The 20,868-nt window shown below is 34.4% G+C and overlaps 2 protein-coding genes across 5 annotated transcripts in view; one reads left to right on the top strand and one right to left on the bottom strand.

Annotated features, from left to right (window-relative positions):
• The window catches only part of LOC123557142 (GDP-Man:Man(3)GlcNAc(2)-PP-Dol alpha-1,2-mannosyltransferase-like), a 42,221-nt gene that overhangs the window by 6,612 nt on the left and 14,741 nt on the right, over window positions 1–20,868 (bottom strand). Inside the window, exons 1-3 of one of the 4 annotated variants that reach the window (XM_045348427.2) lie at window positions 5,509–5,603; window positions 5,388–5,453; window positions 589–834 (exon numbers count right to left, since the gene is read on the bottom strand). In XM_045348427.2, the coding sequence (XP_045204362.2) occupies window positions 589–834; window positions 5,388–5,453; window positions 5,509–5,573 (377 nt within the window). In that variant the 5' untranslated portion in view covers window positions 5,574–5,603. Of the gene's footprint in view, window positions 1–588; window positions 837–5,387; window positions 5,454–5,508; window positions 5,746–19,716; window positions 19,770–20,868 lie in introns of those variants that run through there. The other 3 variants (XM_053543427.1, XM_045348428.2, XM_045348429.2) reach the window with 3 other exon arrangements.
• LOC123557141 (copper-transporting ATPase 1-like) overlaps window positions 13,467–20,868 on the top strand; it is a 96,530-nt gene continuing 89,128 nt past the window's right edge. Inside the window, 1 exon segment of the mRNA XM_045348426.2 lies at window positions 13,467–13,497. Within this exon segment, the coding sequence (XP_045204361.2) occupies window positions 13,471–13,497 (27 nt within the window). The 5' untranslated portion in view covers window positions 13,467–13,470.

Genomic DNA, 20,868 nt, shown 5'->3' with positions numbered 1-20,868 from the left:
TAAACACTTCAATAGGGGATTTATCCACGGCGCAAGCGCCAGGGATGAAAATCCCCGTGACAGTAACGTCCGTATATAGTTAATCGTCTTTGTTGTCTGCATATACTGAGGCAATTTTTTCGATGTTTTCCGGTTCTGGTTTATGTACACAACGCAGACTGGTTGTCTGCAAGAACATCCAAGCACCCCGAATCAGTCACAGAAATTCGTAAACCGCGCCAACATGATTCTTTTTACTTCTTTTTCGTAATGAAAACTGTACATGCAATTGAAAAACACTGAAAACAGTAAGGAAGTGTAAAGGCGTCAAGTTTCTGCGTGGAGTGCAAACAAACAATAAAATTCTAAAGCCAGTGCGAGAACGCGGTGCATGACATCACCGTCGCGGCTTCTCGTAAATTTTGCAAAGTATGATATTCACTGTAAGAGGTATGATGACACTAAATGTAAACTGTTTAGAGCGAAGTTTTATTTCTTTTGAGTGTTGAATATTTCTTCGTAAGTAGATATATAACAGATAAATCCCCATGCTAGGCAGTGCCTTAATTCATATTATCACCTGAATAAAATGAGGTTAAAAGTATGAACCTATTCTGTAGAGATCTTATGGCAACCCACAGTACTCTTTCTCCTCCACCTCCTGCATTACAATACGGATGAAAGAATCCGACTACCACAGTTTTCTCCCTTGTTGCAGAAGTCTCCCTCAGTTGAGGTAGTAAAGTTTTTGCCCTATTTCTTATCCAGTATTTTATGAATGTGAAGAGCACAAATGATACAAAGATGAAGAAGATGCAAATCAGAATGAGCAGCCAAAACATCTCCGACAGGAAACTGAAACAAGAAAAACATTACAGTAAAATAAAAATAATTTACATCAGAGTCATTCAGAAATCATGTATCTCCATCTGTACATCTCTATCAAATGAGGTAAAGCATCTAGATTACTCGAGAAGTATGGTACATTGTAGCTATACTGCCTTTTTAGTCCAACTTGTGACATAATTATCCCTTTCATTTTATTTCTGTCTATGGACAAACTGTCAGGGGAGGTAACAAGAGTCACTGATTGGGACTACTGCCTTTCCTAAATCCATTATGATTATAGTGTTTTGGGCTAGTAATCCACTGACTGGATTGTTGACACAGCTTGTGATCGACTACTATACCAAGAGTATGTTACTACATGTATGCACATTTCCATAATATCTAGTAACATTCTGCATCTACATGTATCTTTGAATGAATGAAAACAATACAGGGAGATAAAACACATGCAAATCTAGAAACTCATCAGAATGTTTTAAGTAAATATCTATATTAAGGAACTAAAAAAGGGATTTCATTTATTTCTGAAGTAGAGGTGGAAGATACAAATAGAGGGGTGGGTCTAGCGGTTCAGATGTGCAAGCGTGTTCTGGACATAGCAAACGGACACAGTCAATTACTTTTTGTCGCATGGTTCGTGCGAAAAAATGACTTTTCATTTTTAACCATTGCGTCTTAATTCACATGAAGGAGTATTAAGATAAGGTTGTGCATCTGAGCAACTTTGAATCCATTCTTTTACAAAAGATCACAGAGTGATCTTGGCGCCCACCAATGTGCCATTTTTGAGTGTTCCAAATTTCTAGACTTATTGACTAGCTCAAGGTCAAATTTTATTTCCGTACACAACACTGTGCATGTGGTCCAAATTCGAAAGCTGTAGCTTGAGAAATGTGAAAGTAGGTCACTAGGTCAATGTCAAGGTCGAAGTTTGTTTCGGTACACAATCCTACACATGTGGTCTAAATTTGAAGCCTGTAGCTACAGAAATGTGAAAGTAGGTCACTAGGTCAGTCTTAAGGTCAAAGTTCATTTCGGTACACAAAACTAAGCAAGTGGTCTAAATTTGAAGGCTGTAGCTTGAGAAATGTAAAAGTAGGTCACTAGGTCAAAATCAAGGTCAAATTTTATTTTGGAATATAAAACTATGCATATGGTCCAAATTTGAAGCCTGTATCTTCAAAAATGTGAAAGTAGGTCACTTGGTCAATGTAAATGTCAAAGTTTGTTTCGGTACACAAAACTACGCATGTGGTCCAAATTTGAAGGCTGTAGCTTGAAAAATGTAAAAGTAGGTCACTAGGTCAAAATCAAGGTCAAATTTTATTTCGAAATACAAAACTATGCATGTGGTCCAAATTTGAAGCCTGTACCTTCAAAAATGTGAAAGTAGGTCACTAGGTCAATGTGAAGGTCAAAGTTTTTTTCAGTACACAAAACTATGCATGTGGTCCAAATTTGAAGGCTGTAGCTTGAGAAATGTGTAAGTAGGTCACTAGGTCAAAATCAATGTCAAATTTAATTTTGAAACACGGAACTATGCATATGGTCCAAAATTGACGCCTGTACCTTCAAAAATGTGAAAGTAGGTCACTAGGTCAAAATCAAGGTCAAAGTTTTTTCCAGTGCACAAAACTATGCATGTGGTCCAAATTTGAAGGCTGTAGCTACAGAAATGTGAATAGGTCACTAGGTCAAAATCAAGGTCAACTCATGTCAAGGTTCATCTTGCCACTCAAAAATATACATGTGGTCCAAATTTGAAGGCTGTAGCTACAGAAATGTGAAAGTAGGTCACTAGGTCAAAATCAAGGTCAACTCATGTCAAGGTTCATCTTGCCACTTAAAAATATACATGTGGTCCAAATTTGAATGTTGTAGTTATTGACAAGAACATTTTAAAAGCTTTTCCCTATATAAGTCTATATGAACCATGTGACCCCTGGGGCGGGGCCATTTTTGACCCTAGGGGCATAATTTGAACAAACTTGGTAGAGAACCACTAGATGATACTATATTACAAGTATCAAAGCCCTAGGCTTTGTGGTTTTGACAAGAAGATTTTCAAAGTTTTTCCCTATATAAGTCTATGTAAACCATATGACCCCCAGGGCGGGGCCATATTTGACCCTAGGGGTATAATTTGAACAATCTTAGTTGAAGACCACTAGATGATGTCACATACAAAATATCAAAGCCCTAGACCCTGTGGTTTTGGACAAGAGGTTTTTCAAAGTTTTTCCCTATACAAGTCTATATAAACCATGTGACCCCCAGGGCGGGGCCATATTTGACCCCAGAGAAATAATTTGAACAATCTTGGTAGAGGACCACTAGATGATGCTTCAAACCAAATATCAAAGCCCTAGGCTCTGTGGTTTTGAACAAGAAGGTTTTCAAAGTTTTTTCCCTATATAAATCTATGTAAAATATAGAAATAAACAAAGGGCCATAACTCACTCATAAATTGTTGAACCAATCTGATTTTCAGGGGGACACAACTAGGGTACTAATACATCATTCTGACAAAGTTTGGTCAAAATCCCCCCAGTAGTTTCTGAGGAGATGCGATAACGAGAAATTGTTAACGGACAGACGAAATGACGGACGGACTGACCACGGACGCAGAGTGATTTTAATAGCCCACCATCTGATGATGGTGGGCTAAAAATGTGTATGAGGAGTTAAACACACCAAATTTCTTCAATATCATGACTATGACCTATCTTGTGAAATTAAGAATGGGCCATAATTCTATAAGAAATAGCCATAGGAAAAAAACTTGTCTATTATTTATGGTCATTTTCACATCAAGGACCTTTATTTGTGAAACTTTCAAGTATATCCTTTCAATCGTGTTATAGGAGTAGGACATACAAGATTGTTTTCTCTATATCCTATATTAGCAACCACACTCAATCAAATAAATCAATGGCTTATCAGCTGGAATGCTGTGAAAATCCAATACCTCCTTGACTCTTTTTGCCATAAAATTATTTTTTGTTGTCATAATTTCTTAACTCATACACCAAATTAATCTACGTTAATGACAGACGCACGAAAAGGAGGAAAACAGATGCGAAAAGAATTTCAAGAACATGAGCGTCAAGTGTTAGATACAATACACGAAAAAATGATAAGTGAGAAAGAGAAAAAAATGTCAAAAATCTCTAAAAATGCTAAAAGAAAGCGTACAAATAAAGAAAAGCTTGACAATAATGCTAAGAGACAGTGCAATAACCCCCCAGTGACAAATGAAGAAGCCCCTGTTCCCCCACTGAAACTTGGTGTGAACGACTATGTTGCAGTCGCATACCAAGACGACTGGTAACCCGGCTGTGTTGAGAAATTTATTGACGAAAACACAATAGACATAAATTTCATGTCCCATTGCAGTAAAAAAGGATTCTTTCAATGGCCAAGTCGCCAAGATAAACAAACAGTCGATAAGCAATTTGTGTTGTGCGCAGACTTTGTGCCAGATTGCATTGGCTCTGGTCGACAATGGTTTATAAGTGAACACGAATCGATTAGTGCAGCATATGCAAAATACCAGTCAATGTTCTTCCAATAAAAAAAAAGTGTTCACAGTGATAGATAATATCATATGGAATGTAAACACACTGGCTGAAGAAACTAGAAAGAAGACAGTATTTAATAAATTTTGTAAAATATAACTGTGCCTACATGCATCTGTGATATAAATATATTCATGATATTGTATTTAATTTATAGTCATTAAACCTAGTTTTTAACTTGTAAGGAGATTAAGGTATGAATGTATTTCATGTTTAACATCTTTTTGCTTTTTTGTTATTTTATCTATGATGTAACTATGAAGAGATTCAACTCATTAAAAGTTTGAAAACTTATTTTGTATTTTTGACTATTTTAACTTCAAATAACTTTGACACCATTAATTTTGTCCAACATTAAAATAAGTTGGAAAATTGGAAAGAGCATGAAAAATGCCATATGACTGCAAAGTTTCATTGAGATATCTTGAAAATTAAAAAAGTTATGACAATTCGAAGAAAATTTACATCCTCATCGGGTCAGTGAATGCGCGCAATATTTTCTCTTCATATATATGCAAAAAAATTCCAGAAAAATGCTCGATTTCACAAACTTTAAATTGTCATAACTTTTTTATTTTTCAAAATATTTTAAAAAACTAAAAAGTTTTGTGTTTGTCTGATCTGTGGCTTGAATGTGCAATTAAAAAATCCATAATAACACATAGTTAAAAAATTAAGTGTGGTTGCTACCTATATAGCAAAACTATCAAAGGGCCATAACTGTGGCAAAAATAGTCACAGCAAAAGTTCCTTCCTTGGTCATTTGCACATGAAGCTTGTTTATCTGTGCAAGTATGAATAAAATCAAGCCAACAGTTTGGGAGGAGTTGGACACATAAGGTTTCAGGTTGTACCTACCACATAAATGGGGTGGGGGATAAAAACGTTTGGTTGTCACACTAAATATGGTACATATTAAAACACAACAACCAATAACCTTGCCATTATATTCAATTTCATTTAACAGAAATAATTAATTACTTTATTGAAACGATAATTGCACAGCCATGATTTATCCGAACTGTTCTTAAGCCGAACAGCACTCCACTACGACTGGGTTCGTATTATACACACAACAGATGTCCGTTTTAGAAATATTTACAAAACAAAATGAAGATACGGCTGTTCATCGAAAGAATTTCTTGAATAATGACTGAAATATGACATGCATATCTGCTAATACCTAAGATACTCGTTTATTATCTGTGCCAACTCCATCCCGGAAGTGTTAAATTTCCGGGTGTACGAAAGTGTTTTCGGAAATTACATCTCAAGTTCAACAATCAAAAATTTTCTTTATCAGATATGATCAAGTGAAACTTCTCACTTTACATTTGATATATGTTTTTATGGTTGAAAAATATAAAAACTATTTCTCACTGACAGTGCACTTTTTATTTACAAGTGCCGGAAATTCCCATCGGTTTTGTACATTCAGGAAGTTGAAAAAACAAACCAAACAACAACAAAAATACTCTGAAATATATCAGTGTAAGTATCAAAGAACATGTCTATAACATAAGAAGAACCTACTGATTATTGTTTACATTCATTGGATGTCACAAAACTAAATTTACATTATTTAAAAATAAGGTGAAACCCGGTAATTCCTTTATACTGTACTAGTACCCGGATACATTTGTTAAGATAATTTATAACGTAGAGCTCATAGAATTACACAAATGGCCAAACAGAGATGCCTAGTGTATTTATAGACTGATATAACATAAATGTAGACATATTTTGCAGCAGTTTGTTCGGGGATGTGATAGAAGGTAGTAGATACGTACATAATAAAGTATTCAAACAAAATTCTTCTCTTGCATTTACAGAATATATGTTAATAATAGGCAGTGGCTAGGGGTCTAGAGGTACAGTTACCCGACCTCTAGACAACACGTACAGGGCTGTCTGGAGGTCCATTAATCGATATGAGAACAGTATTTACAAAGAAAAGACTATATTTTGTCCTTGAAAATGGGAGATGAATTCAAAAGTTTGCTCTCGTATTTTGCTTTTCCCTTTAAATACATTCAGGAAGGTCTAATACGGGGAGTAGACACTCCGTATAAATCAATACATTTATCTGTATTATGCTGTCGTCCACGCCTGTAAATATCGAGCAGTCGTTAGCGATCAATATTTTGTTTTCGCCACTATCGATTAGCGTGTAATTAGCATACTACCTCATGTTAATCATGGAGCTATAACACTTTTTGTATAAAGGGTTTACCAGTCACATGTTAAGTAGAGATAATTAGATGATCAGAGATTAATCTAAAGGGATTCTGAAGGAAAAACAGCATGCGACTGCATGTGGTGATATGCTTAATTATTATGAATTAACTCGAGCTCACTTCCCTGAAGAAATATTTTACCACGTACCTTCAAACCTTTATCAAAGGACCGATTTTTGTTGGATTTAAATGAATAAAATGGAAAAAAACTGAAAGCTGACACTATTCTTCAACTTGTAGAGCCATTAGTGTTATTTCTAGAGTTCAAAAAGGGCAGGGTGCTGACTAAAAGGGGCAGGGTGCTGTCTGAAAGGGGCAGGGTTCTCTTTTAGATGTGAAAGTTACCACTGCAGTAGTTGAATTTCTAAATGTCTATAGTTAATATGTATTCCATTTATGTTTATTGCACACTTAAGAGAAATGTCACAGAATAAAGTGGTAAATCTTTCCAAAACCAGTAATATAGTTTACAGAGATATTTTACTTAACTTTATAGTTTAGTTTAAACCATTCAAGCCTTTCTCTTAAAAAATGTCACCAAGAGTGTCAACTTGTTCATATAAAATAGTGGAGGGCCTTAATATAAGCTTAATCTTGAAACCAAGATCATGTTGTAAACAACAAAGTAAAAGGCCTGTTTCAGGTCACATTGTAAACTAATAATTATCAAAAGTCATGTTGTATTGATCAGGTCTTTCATCAATATTTCATTAACAGAAAAGTGCTATTACAGTCCGGTTAAAATTTACTAAACCGCATATCCAAAATATACTATACTATTCGAAGCCTAAATCCGGCCGCAATAACTCATCATTGTCATCTCGATCTCCGGTAAATAATGTCTTACAATGTAAATGTCTCTCAGGTAGTGTTTTGAAATTAAACTTTTACATTTAAGCATTTATATGGAGTCCGGTTGTGTTATCGGCCAGAACTGATTTAACAAACCTCTTTGACCTATCAATATATTGGGTAAGTTCGTCTAATATAACGGGTCTTATGTCTTTCCATGGGTCGTTTTCTCCTGAACTAAGTAACAATTTGAGATCAAGATTATGTATACCAGTTCTGAGATGCAAATTTGTTTTCATTATCTCTCTGTGATTCTCAATAATTGGGCATTCCAGAAGGTAATGTTCTACTGATTCACAATGAGGGTTACTGTCCAGTCCAACCTTGTGTCTATGCTCTTTTAAATTGCAGTGGCCATTCTGTAATTGTATAAGAATTCTTTGATTTGTACTTGTGCTGTAATCCATTTGCTTCAGTTTTACTTTTGGCTTCAAGTCATACAATGGCTTTCCCTTTCCTGATGTATCCCATCGTCTTTGCCACAACATTGCAATTGTTTCCTTGGCTGCCTTCTTTACATCCCCTTGAGTGACATACGACATCAGGAGTAAAAAGACTCGTGAACGGACATTCTAAACTTTCTTTTACTTTCAATATTCATTAAAATTTGTGCATTTTCTAGTTGAAATTACAGTAGAATCAAACTGCATTGATATATACTTGTTATTATACTAAACAACGGTCTAGGCTAATTTAGATTTTGCACACAAAAAAATCTAGGGCGCTTTTCACGTGCTCGGTAATCAGCTGGCCGCTTACGAACGCCTTTTTGACATTACACAGGATCCATACTCTTTATCAATTAGTTTTAACACTTCATTTATTCTCATTACCTGTGTGCACTCGTCGAGGCATGTCAACAGGGAAATTGGCGAATTTAGCAGAAGATCAAAGGCAAGAGGGCACATTTTAAGGGCAGCATGGCGGCAGTGAAAAAAAGGGCAGGGCGGGGTGCCCCATTGCGTCGCTCTAGAAATAACACTAGCCATATTTATAATAATTGTTTATAATGTCAGATTTCTACATACAGAAACAAACATTCTTCTTGAATGCAGAGAATGTTTCAAACGAAATTGTTGTATAAACTCCAAAAATTAGTTTATATAAATTAATTTAATCGTAAAACTGATGTGTGAAAAATACAATGTATTTAAATTAAAATAACAATGATTTTAAAAAAAACAAGAGCTGTCTCCATAGGATGACACATGCCCCCGATGGCACTTTGAATGAATAGTTATGGCCAATGTTAGAGTTTAGGACCTTTGACCTACGGACCTGGGTCTTGCGCACGACACATCGTCTTACTGTGGTACACATCCATGCCCAATATTTTTAAAATCCAAGCATGAATGACAAAGATATGGACCGGACACGCCCATCAATGCACTATGTTGAAATATGACCTTTAACGTCTAAGTGTGACCTTGACCTTTGAGCTACGGACCTGGGTCTTGCGCACGACACGTCGTCTTACTGTGGTACACATTTATGCCAAGTTATTTGAAAATCCATCCATGGATGACAAAGATATGGACCGGACACGAATGCACTATCATGAAAAATGACCTTTAACGTCTAAGTGTGTCCTTGACCTTTGAGCTACAGACCTGGGTCTTGCACGCGACACGTCGTCTTACTGTGGTACACATTCATGCCAAGTTATTTGAAAATCCATCCATGGATGACAAAGATATGGACCGGACACGCCCAACTATCATGAAAAATGACCTTTAACGTCTAAGTGTGACCTTGACCTTTGAGCTACGGACCTGGGTCTTTCGCGCGACACGTCGTCTTACTGTGGTACACATTCATGCCAAGTTATTTGAAAATCCATCCATCGATGACAAAGATATGGACCGGACACGAAAATTGCGGACAGACTGACAGACCGACAGACTGACAGACGGTTCAAAAACTATATGCCTCCCTTCGGGGGCATAAAAAGGCCGACAACAAAATTAAATTTAGTATTCCTAACTTTTAATAAAACTGCAGAAAATCATCTAGGTTTAACACTCATTTAAATGGTGAAGAACAAAGCAATATCATAAACAGATATTTTCAGGCAACAGTTTACAGTTTCGAATTGCTATTTTCATTTAAATATGTCCTAATTTTACTGTTCTTAATACTCTGAATCAACAAGGCAAATATCATGTAAAAAACGACATCTTTCTCTCTGGGTAAGACAAGCCTAGATTTAGCCATTTTCACAGGGCGAAATGTAACATTAATGTAGATATTTCCCATTTAAAAACAGATGCAGGCAATAATTTCATGGCAGAACTTTTGTTTTCAACAAAAAATTCAAAAGATTTCCCAGATTTTCACTGAAAGGACAAGTTAAACTGTAAGGCATAAGTGTGTAATAGCAGAATAACCTACAGCATCTGCTTCGATTGGACGACAGCATAACATAAGATAAATGTCGCATTCCAGTCCCCGTATCAGTTGTTCCAGATACATTGTAAGTGACAGAAAACAGAAGTATCTATACTTCTTTAATACCTCGAAAAATACGATTGCAAATTAGATAAATAACAAATAGCAATTTTTATGTCTTAATCAGAAGCTTTTATCAAATTTTTGTTTTCCTTGGGACTGATGAATTGAAATAATAAACTTATAAAATGTTTTCTTTCATGTAGATTATAATTATGAATAAAGTTGCCGTTATCTTACGTGTTTTTTGTAAATATTTTTTTGATAGCATAACTCTCACTCAGGTAATAAGCATGTTGAATATGAAATTTTAACAGTGATTTCCAGTAGTCATCATTACGTACTCAAGTAGTAAATCGAATTCAACAATTTATGAGCACAATCCATGTTAAAATACGAAATAAAACATTTTAATTCTTCAGTCTAGAAAAACATGAAATCGATAAAAGTTTCTGATTACGGTGTACAAAGTGGTATATGATTACTATCAATAATTTACTGAATTTGTGATAGTGTTATTCTCAGGATTAAATAATTACAGTGGAGTCCGCTTATTTGCATACCCAATTTGTCAAAGCAAAATATGCAAATAACCGGGCTATTCGTTTATCCGAATATACGTATATGGCATCTGTTTCGGTATGCTTCGGCTGCTCTAGGAGCAATGGTTATTACTTTGAATCAATACGGCAACATTAATTAGAAAATGTGTCACTAATGGAGTGATTAATCATACCTGTGTATGTTTTAAACAAATAAAGCTGTAAACGACAATATTTTTTATTTACCACTGACTGGAATTTACCCGCGAATCATACAGATATCAAAACGCCATGCCGGTAATTTTCCATTCCACGAGCACGTGCGACCTATCGTAATGCCTAACTTACAACACCGTTACTTTTGTTCATCGACACGTATACAAAAAACGTGCGTCACGCATTCATTTTTTTATTTTATCGCTTCAGATTTTCAACACCGATTGAGAAGTAATATAGTTTGAATTCTATAACGATTTAAAAAAGGTTTTAACAGAAATGTTGGCAAAATTCTATAAAAACGGTCGAACTTTCATAAAATTACTTGCAAAATTTCAAACAGCGCGATCCTAAATACTTATTACTTTCTAAAAGTAAATAGATGATACAAACTATGGGCATAAAATTAAGACTTTTGACCAGAAAGTACAAAAAACAGAATAGAAAAGTCTTAAATAATGAAAAGGCAGCAGCAATTTAAAAATATGAAGTAAAACGATTTTTGCACAGATTTCTGTTACGCGACCTGGTGACCTACATAGAAAATGCGGTTAAAAAACAAAAACAATAATGTTGTTGCGTATTTTTAATAAGTTTTGAATGAATCTTTGTACATATACATGTATTTTTTGACACGACACTTTATAATAAGATATTCTTCTCAAACCATTTTGTAATTTCCTTGAGGGCAAATAGGTCACAGGGGTAAGAAATCCGCTATTATAGTTTGACACGTTTACCTGTCAGTTTATACGGGATATTGCACATTCGCCTTAACAAATTAAAAAGAAGCTTTTTTATTGATTGTTACAACACTAGATCTACTTCTCAGCACTTAAGAACCGAGGCGGTACGATGAAACAGTGGTGTGCAACATGGCGCGAAAACATGACGTAATGCCACGAAAATCTCGGGGAAACTATACAGCTTTGATCTCCACTTCTGATGTCATGATACCAACTAACTTCTTTTAGCTCTTTGAAGGGGTGTTAATTGATGATGAAAACAAGGCCAATTACATTGTTTATCAACAGAATAATTACCGATAATCGTCAAGGTTTTTTTTTTCGCTTTCAACGCGGGTGGGTGGGGGATGTTACCCGACATTCATTCTGCAAAAACGTACAACAAAAGGTCCTAAATTCTCGTGCAGATCGATAAAAGTGTAACAATACGTCACCTGTACATACTTACCATATTTAAATTACCAATTTACCTGAGTGATTCACACGTTGACGAATTTGTCACGCACTGATTGTCACCTAGGCGACGTGAAACAGCTGATCGGCTAGAGTAATTCACAGTAAATTTTCGGCATCTTTTGATCATTCTTATCGCTGTTTGCGACCAAATTAGTGGACTTTTAGCCAAATGTTTTATGCAATTAAGCGGGACGGATTAAAAATTCAATGCAATTATGCGAAAAACTTTAAAGGTAATTATATAGGGATCGATCGGTGCTTCAAGTTCGTATGCGAATATCCGGGATATGCGATTAACCGATATGCAATTAAGTGGAACGTACTGTAATAATACAGTTGTTTTGGCCTATTCTGCTTGTCTGGTTATTCTGCGCACCTTATTTGCATATTTCCGTGAACAATCATACATGTCAAACACTACATATGACTGCAATTTTTGCTCTACACATTCGAAAAAATGTCATTTCACATTAATTAAATACAGGTAAGCTTATTTACTGACTAATCATCCTTAAATTATGTAAAAATCCATTTATTTTTAATAAAACTTGACCTTCCAAGATGTTGGACAGTTCAGTCAAGCTCAGATGAATCCAGGTCAAGAAAGTGAAATTCAATTTCATAAAACAAAAGAAATGCACTTTCCTACCTAGACACTTCCTTTGCAAGTTATAGCTTATTGCATGTCTTTTCTCCATTTCATCTGCTCAGAATTTTCAAGCACCGATCAAGTACAGAACCTGTATTATAATTATTATGTAAACAGGAAGTTCAAAGTTTGCTTTTATCACTTAAATAAACACAGACAGTTTGGGTTCAGACAGGCCAGGTGAGTGGCTCTTGACCCTGTGAACATCTTGCTAAACTTCTTTTTTCTTTACTGTCGTAGCATAAGCATGATTTATAAAATCTAACAACTTCAGTTTGTGAAGGACAGTATTTGATAAAAGCATTTAATTTATGGTAGGTATATTGCAGCTTTTGTGAAAAATTTAGGCCCTTACAGAATAAATGTGTTTTCACAACTTCATAATCAAACTTACCCAGTCACATAGTAAACATAGAATAGTGTAGAAACAAAGTGTGGCCTAAACTTACTGTAATACAACAAGTGCTGTGCATACTGCTGCATTATTTTAATTATATATCTAAACATTTTTAATTATATATTTAGACATTTTTAATTATATATTTAGACATTTGGCCTTATTTATGTTACCTTCAATTTGTAACCAGATACTCTTGTATTTCTCGATTTTTCATGCAGATCTTCTCGATTTTTCATGCAAATCGTATTTAAATTACCATCATGGAATTACAAAAGAATACACTCAGTTATTCTGTGGGGCATCTTTAACTGTCAGTTTGTTTTAAATGTAATCTGTATATTAAAATGTTTGTAAAATAAATTCTGAAGGGGAATGTGTTCTGATAAAATCTCAAGCTATATGGATGTCAATGAAGGGTGACAATGAATTTTTTGAATATTTTTTATACATGGTCTCCGGAGTAATCCAAGTAGTAAACACAGTTTATATTGTTATTTTGATTATATTTCAACAGGAGGATGGATGTAAAAGATAAGTTGTTAGAGGTAAATGTTGACTGTTTCTCACAGTCCAAGTATACTTAACCTAGTTTTGAACCCAAGTTAAAATGGTGGTCAATCAGATTTTAGTTATGCAGAGAATTTGTTTGAATTTTTTTCAGCATATTATTTCCACTTTAATACTCCATTTCACTGATTAAGAGAGAGCTGATATCGATACATAAGAATAAATTTAATCGACTGAATTTTCATAAGGGAATGACGGGAATACTAAATGTAACTGAATTGATTTTTGATTACAGTTCTGTGATATTTGCTGCAAATCATACACTGGAATCATTAATATTTGTGCTAATCCACGAAATAAAATTCCAATGAACTTATAAAAATTCCTTTACATATATTATCTTTAAAAAGTGACAATTCCATAAATTCATGTCCCCATGAGATAGCTGCTTTTTCCAAAACCAAATCATTTCATGAAAAAATGATTTCACGATATATCAGAGCAATTTAAATGAAATACAAGTTGTTATACGCCAAAAGGGATGTATTAAGTTTATGACACCAGTGTCCGTCTGTTTGTCTGTCCGTTAGCAATTTCATGTCCGCTGTGTAACTCTTGAACCCCTTAAAGGATTTCGAAGAAACTTGACACAAATGTTCACCACATCGAGACGGCATGCAGAATACATGTTCTGGATGGCTCACTTCATGGTCAAGGTCGCACTAAGTGGTCAGAGGTCATACCTTCAGGTGTATATTGCTCCGCATTGCAGTGCCCTTGTTTTAAATATTATGGTTACCTTATTTTTGACTCCTGGAAATGCATGGAGGCAATAACAAATGTTTTCTAGATATTGTCTTTGTAGTTCAAAACTTGTACCCAGCAGGGCTGTGCATAAAAATGTCACAAAAAAGCTGTACAAAGGACCGTGGCCTGGCTATGTTAAATACACCTTTCTTTCTTAGATAAAATTGAAAAGAATATTACAAAAAGTGAAAAATATCATAAAGTGTGATTGACCACCTTTTTGTTAATTCTAAACCCTATTTACATTTTTTTCTTAACTTCCCTGGCAGTGATGACATAAGTGGTTGAAAGCTTACAGACAGTAACTGTTTGTCAACCTCCGTGCAGGCACACAATCATCCCTGCTTCCGAGTAAGTCGTGATGATGGTAAAGCTGGGATAGTAAAATGGTGACACACTTGGAACTTACTGTAAAATCATTTAATTTCGTGGGCATGAAATTCGTGGTTTTGGTCAAAACGGCAATTTCGTGGGGATATGAATTCGTGGATTTCAATTTTTGAACATCAAATGAATGGGAATTTTACTTGTTAGTTGGAATTAGATTTCGTGGATTGACTCAACCACGAAATCCACGAAAAATTAATCCCCCACGAATGTTAATGAATTCACAGTACTTGTAAATCTTACAGTTGCATAATCTTCAGGCAAATTGACATTAATGCTGCAACAATTAAAAACATAACTGTTTATGTTTGGCTGTACATGATTCATCAAATACTTTGACTGTACTTAAAATACTTTCAAAATAATTTCTTTGTTTGCATTTTCAGCAGGCACCAGAAAAAAATGTAAATTATGTATTAGTGTATTATTTTTTATTCTTTTTTTATTTTTATTACAAAGTACTGAAATACAGAATTCAAAATGAAAAAATAAGTTGACAGAAATTCAGCCTAGTTTACACGTGGTGACAGTGTCTAATGTACCAATAAGGGGAAGTAACTCTGTGTTCGAGTTTAATTCAGTTTCTGTGTCCTTTTGAATGACAAATGAAGCAGTATTTACATTAAGAATGGTGCCCAAGAAGAGCAAAAAACCTGCATGTGAAACAGATTTTTTTCCTTTCCAACCAGACCACCTTTGCAAATTGACAATCCGTAATCTTTTAAACGTTCTTTGCATGTACAGCAGAAAATGGCTTGTCCTCATCCAGTACTTTTTTCCAGACTTTATTTTTAAAAGAACAGGGCTTGGCACAGTTTATATGTAGATGCGCTAAGTAAATTCTACTGTTTTAATTAACATAATTATAGTATTATAATTATGTAATTAAGTAATATCAAATGTAATTAATTAGCATTATCTTACATTTTATTGCTGTTTAAAGGTGGTTGGTCTAATTGTACAGTTTGTAGTTCTCATACATTCTATTAGAGTTACATTTAACAAGCAAAATGAGTTGATTTATCAAATTTTATTATCTCCCTTTATTGATAAATTTTGTAAATCAATATTTATTTCTGTTGATCTCAGCAAAATGTTATGCTTTTCTTTTTCCAGTTGACAGTGATTAATGACTAAGTCAAATGGTTTACACTAAGACTTGCTATTGTGTAACTGTTTCTGAGCCCAGAATTTTCTTTAATCTGCCTTGGTTAAACAACCAAGTTAATCAAAAAGGGAGGTAATGAATATGTTAAAACTTCCATTTCTCTTTAAGTTTTTTTTTTTTTTTTGTTTTTTTTTACAAAAGTTCTCCTTTTTTCCAGTCTTTAAATAATGTAATGCAGCCTTTTTATTATGCCATAAAATTTTCAGTCAGAATATGTATATTAATTTTGTACTTAATACGTTTTTGTTAGAAAAAAAAAACAGAGTTTAAAAGTACTGCCTCTGAATATCTAAATATTTAATTCAATTTCGTAAAATTTAGATATTTGTACACTTTCTCTCTCTCAAAAAAAAGTTTCAAACAGATTGATGACACAACCAAGATCAAATTGACCACCTTTAAATATTAAAGGCCATAACCCAATTTGCCAGTATTGGTAATGTTTCAATATTAATAATTTAGTATTTTCACTGGGAAGGAAATTTGCATATGATATGCATGATAACTATTTTAGCAGATGCCTTATATTCACAACAATTATATCTTGATAATGTAAAATTTGAGTACATTTTAACAGTGAAATAATGACTGGGCATAAAAATATGGTGAGTATGCTATTAAAGATTATCAAAATATTTAATATATATTGTTTGAGCAGAGGTGATAGTTTTGTTACATTGCATGCATGTGGAATTGGCCTAAGATTGGTATTATCATATAATTGTTTATGCCTGCTCCATTTCATTTTAAGCTCAAATTTACAGTTTTTGGAGAGCTATCCTACTTGACCTAGCGTCAGTGTATGGTCTGTGACCACACTTTGGTTACAGTTCAAAATTGATGCACTTTCTCTTTACCTCTCTTATTACTTGATGGATTTGCTTCAAACTTAACAGTTATTTCTCATCATCACGGTCCCGTCATCATATGACACAAGGGCCATAACTTTTACACCATTATTTTATGAATTACAACCTCTTTTTTTTTTTTTTACTTAGAATTTCAGGTTAAAGTTTTGGTGCACGTTCACTCTGTCTCTGTTATTTCGAGATGGATTTGATTCAGACTTACAACAGTTGTTTCACATCATCAGCCACATCATATGACACAAGGGCCATAAGTCTGGGTCAGCCACCAATATTTTATGGATTATTCCCCATTTTTACAAAACAGTTAAGGTTAAAGTTTCAATGCAAGTTCACTTCTTCTCTGTTATTACCAAATGAATTTAATTCAAACTTAAACTAGTTGTTCCGCATCATCACCCACACCAATGACACAAGGGTCATAACATTTTCACCAATATTTCATAAATTATGACTCTTTTTTACTTAGATTTTCAGGTTAATTTTGAATTTTTGATGTACTTCAACTATATCTTTGTTATTACCTAATGAATTTGATTAGAAATAAAGTAGTTCTTCCACATCATTGTCCTCATATCACCAAAGGTCCATAACTCTGATGCAAATATTTTATGAATTATGTACATACCCTTTTTTTACTTAGAAGTTTCAGTTTAATTTTGATGCTTTTTCGTCATATCTCTGTCATTACTGAATAGATTTGATTCAAACTTAAAATGGTAGAATCTAGTTTCATATCATTAGACACATGTCCACATTGGAGTCATTGAACATTCCAGTTTTACTACCAGCTTCCACTTTTACTATGCAGCATCAAATAGTCTCGAGTAACAGCTCTTGTTGCTGTAAGATTTTGGACATGAAATTTTTTTAGCACCGTAAACTTACTATTTTTTTTTTGGTTCTGTATTTTAAATGCTTCTGTTAATGTTGTCACACTACAAAGGACTGATGCACACAGTCATGTGATACATATTACATGTTTTAGTGAACACCCATTTGAATAATAAGTAGTACTGCCCAAATTGTATGATGGAACAGTCCATTTTAGAAATTTAGCAGAGTAAAGGTTAATATGGCTGTCAAGAATTATATAGTGCTTAAATGGAGGATTATGGGATATGTAGTGATGCTTTGGATTTTTGGTACACATGTAAAAAACTTTGTTTGATTTTAATGGAGGATTATGGGATATGTAGTGATGGGGGATAAGTGAGTTTAGAGCTTTTTGCATGCTGGAGAGTGATTTTAGATCATTGGTATATCAACAAGGGCTTTAAAAAGTGGAATATTATAATTCTCTTGAAAATATACTAAAATGCTTGATTTTAAAGGGAGATACAGTTGAGTTTTTGTCTTCATGAGACAGACAAATCAACATTAATACAAGGTTTGAAACAGTTAAAGAGTTTATACAAAGTTTACTAAATGTTATCTCCCTTTAAAAGGTGTTTAAGACAGGATAGTGTTATTATACCCCCACAAACGAAGTTTGAGGGAAGGGTGTATTATAGGAGTGAGCTTGTAGGTCCATCTGTTGGTTTTCATGGTTTCCGGATTGACAGATTAAAATAATTTTCGGTACACTTGTGTAACATCATAAAGTACAGGTCAAGTTGAACTGTTCGACTATGAGATCAGTAGGTCAAAGATCAAGGTCACAATGATCCAAAACAGTTAAACGGTTTCCATATGATAACTTGAGTATGCTTGGGCCTATGATCATAAATTTTGGTACACAGGTCAAGGTCGACTTTGAGGTCAGTAAGTCAAGGGTCAAGGTCACAATGACCCTGAACAGATGACAACTTGAGAACGCTTGTGCCAAGGATCATGAAAGTTGATAGGGAGGTTGGTCATGACCAGCAGATGACCTCTATAGATTTTAAGGCAGTAGGTCAAAGGTCAAGGTAACAGTGACCCGGAACAAGTAAACAATTTCCAGACGATAACTTGAGAAGGCTTGGGCCTAGGATCATGAAAGTTGATAGGAAGGTTGGTCATTACCAGCAGATGACATCTATTGGTTTTGAGGTCAGTAGATCAAAGGTCATGGTCACAGTGACCCGGAACAGTTAAACCGTTTCCAGACGATGACTTGAGAATGCTTGGGCCTAGGATCACGGAACTTAATAGGGAGGTTGATTATGACCAACGGATGACCCCTATTGATTTTGAGGTTTGACTTTGACATTGGCTTACTTCTGTGACAAGGCCGTATTATGGGGTTATAATTCGTCACTCCTGTGATTTTAATTATAAAAAAGCAAAACAGGTGATTGGTGAAACGTTTAAATTCATGAATCGTTGAATTATAGCAAATAGATTTTGCAATAAAATAAATTATGTAGATATGTAAGATGTGCAATTATGCATGGCTTTACAGAATATCTAGAAGGGTATTAGCCCATTTACATAATATGCTAGTGGTGTCAGTTTGTATACTGTTACAGCTGTATACATGTAGTTATTTTTTTCTCAGTTTTTTTAAGGTAGCAGGAAACCGTTACTGTATATTCTGTTATATACTCTTTGTAACATGGAACAAGATAGTCATTTTAACCCTTATCATGCTGGACACGACTGATTCTGCCTTTGTGACCAGTGTAAATCATGATTAGCCTGCACATCCGTGCAGTCTGATCATGATCTGCACTGTTCGCCATTCAGTCAGTAATTTTTTTTGTAAGCAACCCCTTATAACAGTTAATGTTACTGTCCGAATTGAAAGACAGACAAGTTCGTTATAGAAATTTAGCAGGGTAAGGGTATGATAAAAATCTGTTCCAATGATGATAAAGAGAAAGTTTTGTTTTTATTTGGTACAATCATTTCTACAATTTTCTATGATTTTCATATCTTTAAACATTATGGTGCAAGCTTTGTAAATAATTTTCTGCACCATACTTACCAAAAAGGGAGGTTAATGAAAATTTTATGATACATTGCTGCTAAAACTTTGATATGATTATATAAAAGGCATGTATATGACCGAACATAAATTATTGAATGTTAAATAATACTCAACTTCCATCATGAGGTCATACAATTCTGTGAGCAGAATAATGTTGGTCACAATTACCTGTAATATATTCAAAAATCTCTGTTGAGTATCAAGTGTAAATGCTGAGAGAATGTTAAACTTAGAGGGGAAAAATATTAATGCAGGATTAGAAATATTTTATAGGTAATTTTGTATTTTCTGCTTGCAAAATTTATCTTGATTGCATTGTTCTACTGGGACTGCATCCTCAGTCATTAATAATATGGTGGCTGATATAGGACATTTCATTATGTCACATTGGTGTGTGTTAGGTTTACATGTATCAGCACATTCCACTGTGTTGTTCTGGTGACAGCCAGCGTGTCCTAATATTTCGTGATTGCCCCTCTTCACTGTCACAGGAAGTCAAACTGATTAAAGAGGGATCAAAATAAACTGCAAGGCTAGAGGTTGTATGTTCAAACCAAATTTAGACCAGGATTGCATTTATATACAGCCACAAGAAGTACAAAAATAATCAGATAAGCTTCTGGACCAATAGCTTTGGAGCCAAAGCATGAAAAAAAAAACCAAAAAAAAAAGATTTACCTGTCAGGTCGTGTTATAGTGCAGATTTAAAGGTAGGACCTTCATAATTTAAGCTTGTGTGAAATTTGTGAATTAGTAGGGGAGATAACTCAGTGTATTAGGTTGTCAGTTACAGCTACAAAACCTTGATTAAACTCTTGCACTTAATGGCAATTGAGTAGTATGAGATGAAGTATGTTAGTAAGGATTAACCCTTATCATGTTGGATATGTTGATTATGCCGTTGCGACCAGTGAAGATCTTGATCAGCCTGCACATCTGTGCAGTCTGATCAAGATCTGCCCTGTTCACCTTTCAGTATCTTTTTGGTAACCACCCCTTTAGACAGTGAATGGCTCTGTCCAAATTAAAAGAGGACAAGTTCGTTATATAGACTTAGCGGGGTAAGTATTAAAAAAAAGCATGAAGCTTTAATACTTTACACTACAGGTGTACACTAAACTTAAGGTCAACAACAGTCTCATTAAATGCTTGGTCATATTACATTGATAGCTTTTGATAAAATGTAGATATTAGTTTTGTATGAAAATAACAGTGTGAATATGGATTTTAAGGTGATATTATTTTTCAATAAATTTGAAGGAATTAA

The sequence above is a fragment of the Mercenaria mercenaria genome, chromosome 5 (assembly GCF_021730395.1).
Source record: "Mercenaria mercenaria strain notata chromosome 5, MADL_Memer_1, whole genome shotgun sequence".
NCBI lineage: Eukaryota > Metazoa > Mollusca > Bivalvia > Venerida > Veneridae > Mercenaria > Mercenaria mercenaria.
Note: the sequence above shows the minus strand (reverse complement) of the source record. Positions and strands in the feature narration are given on the sequence as shown.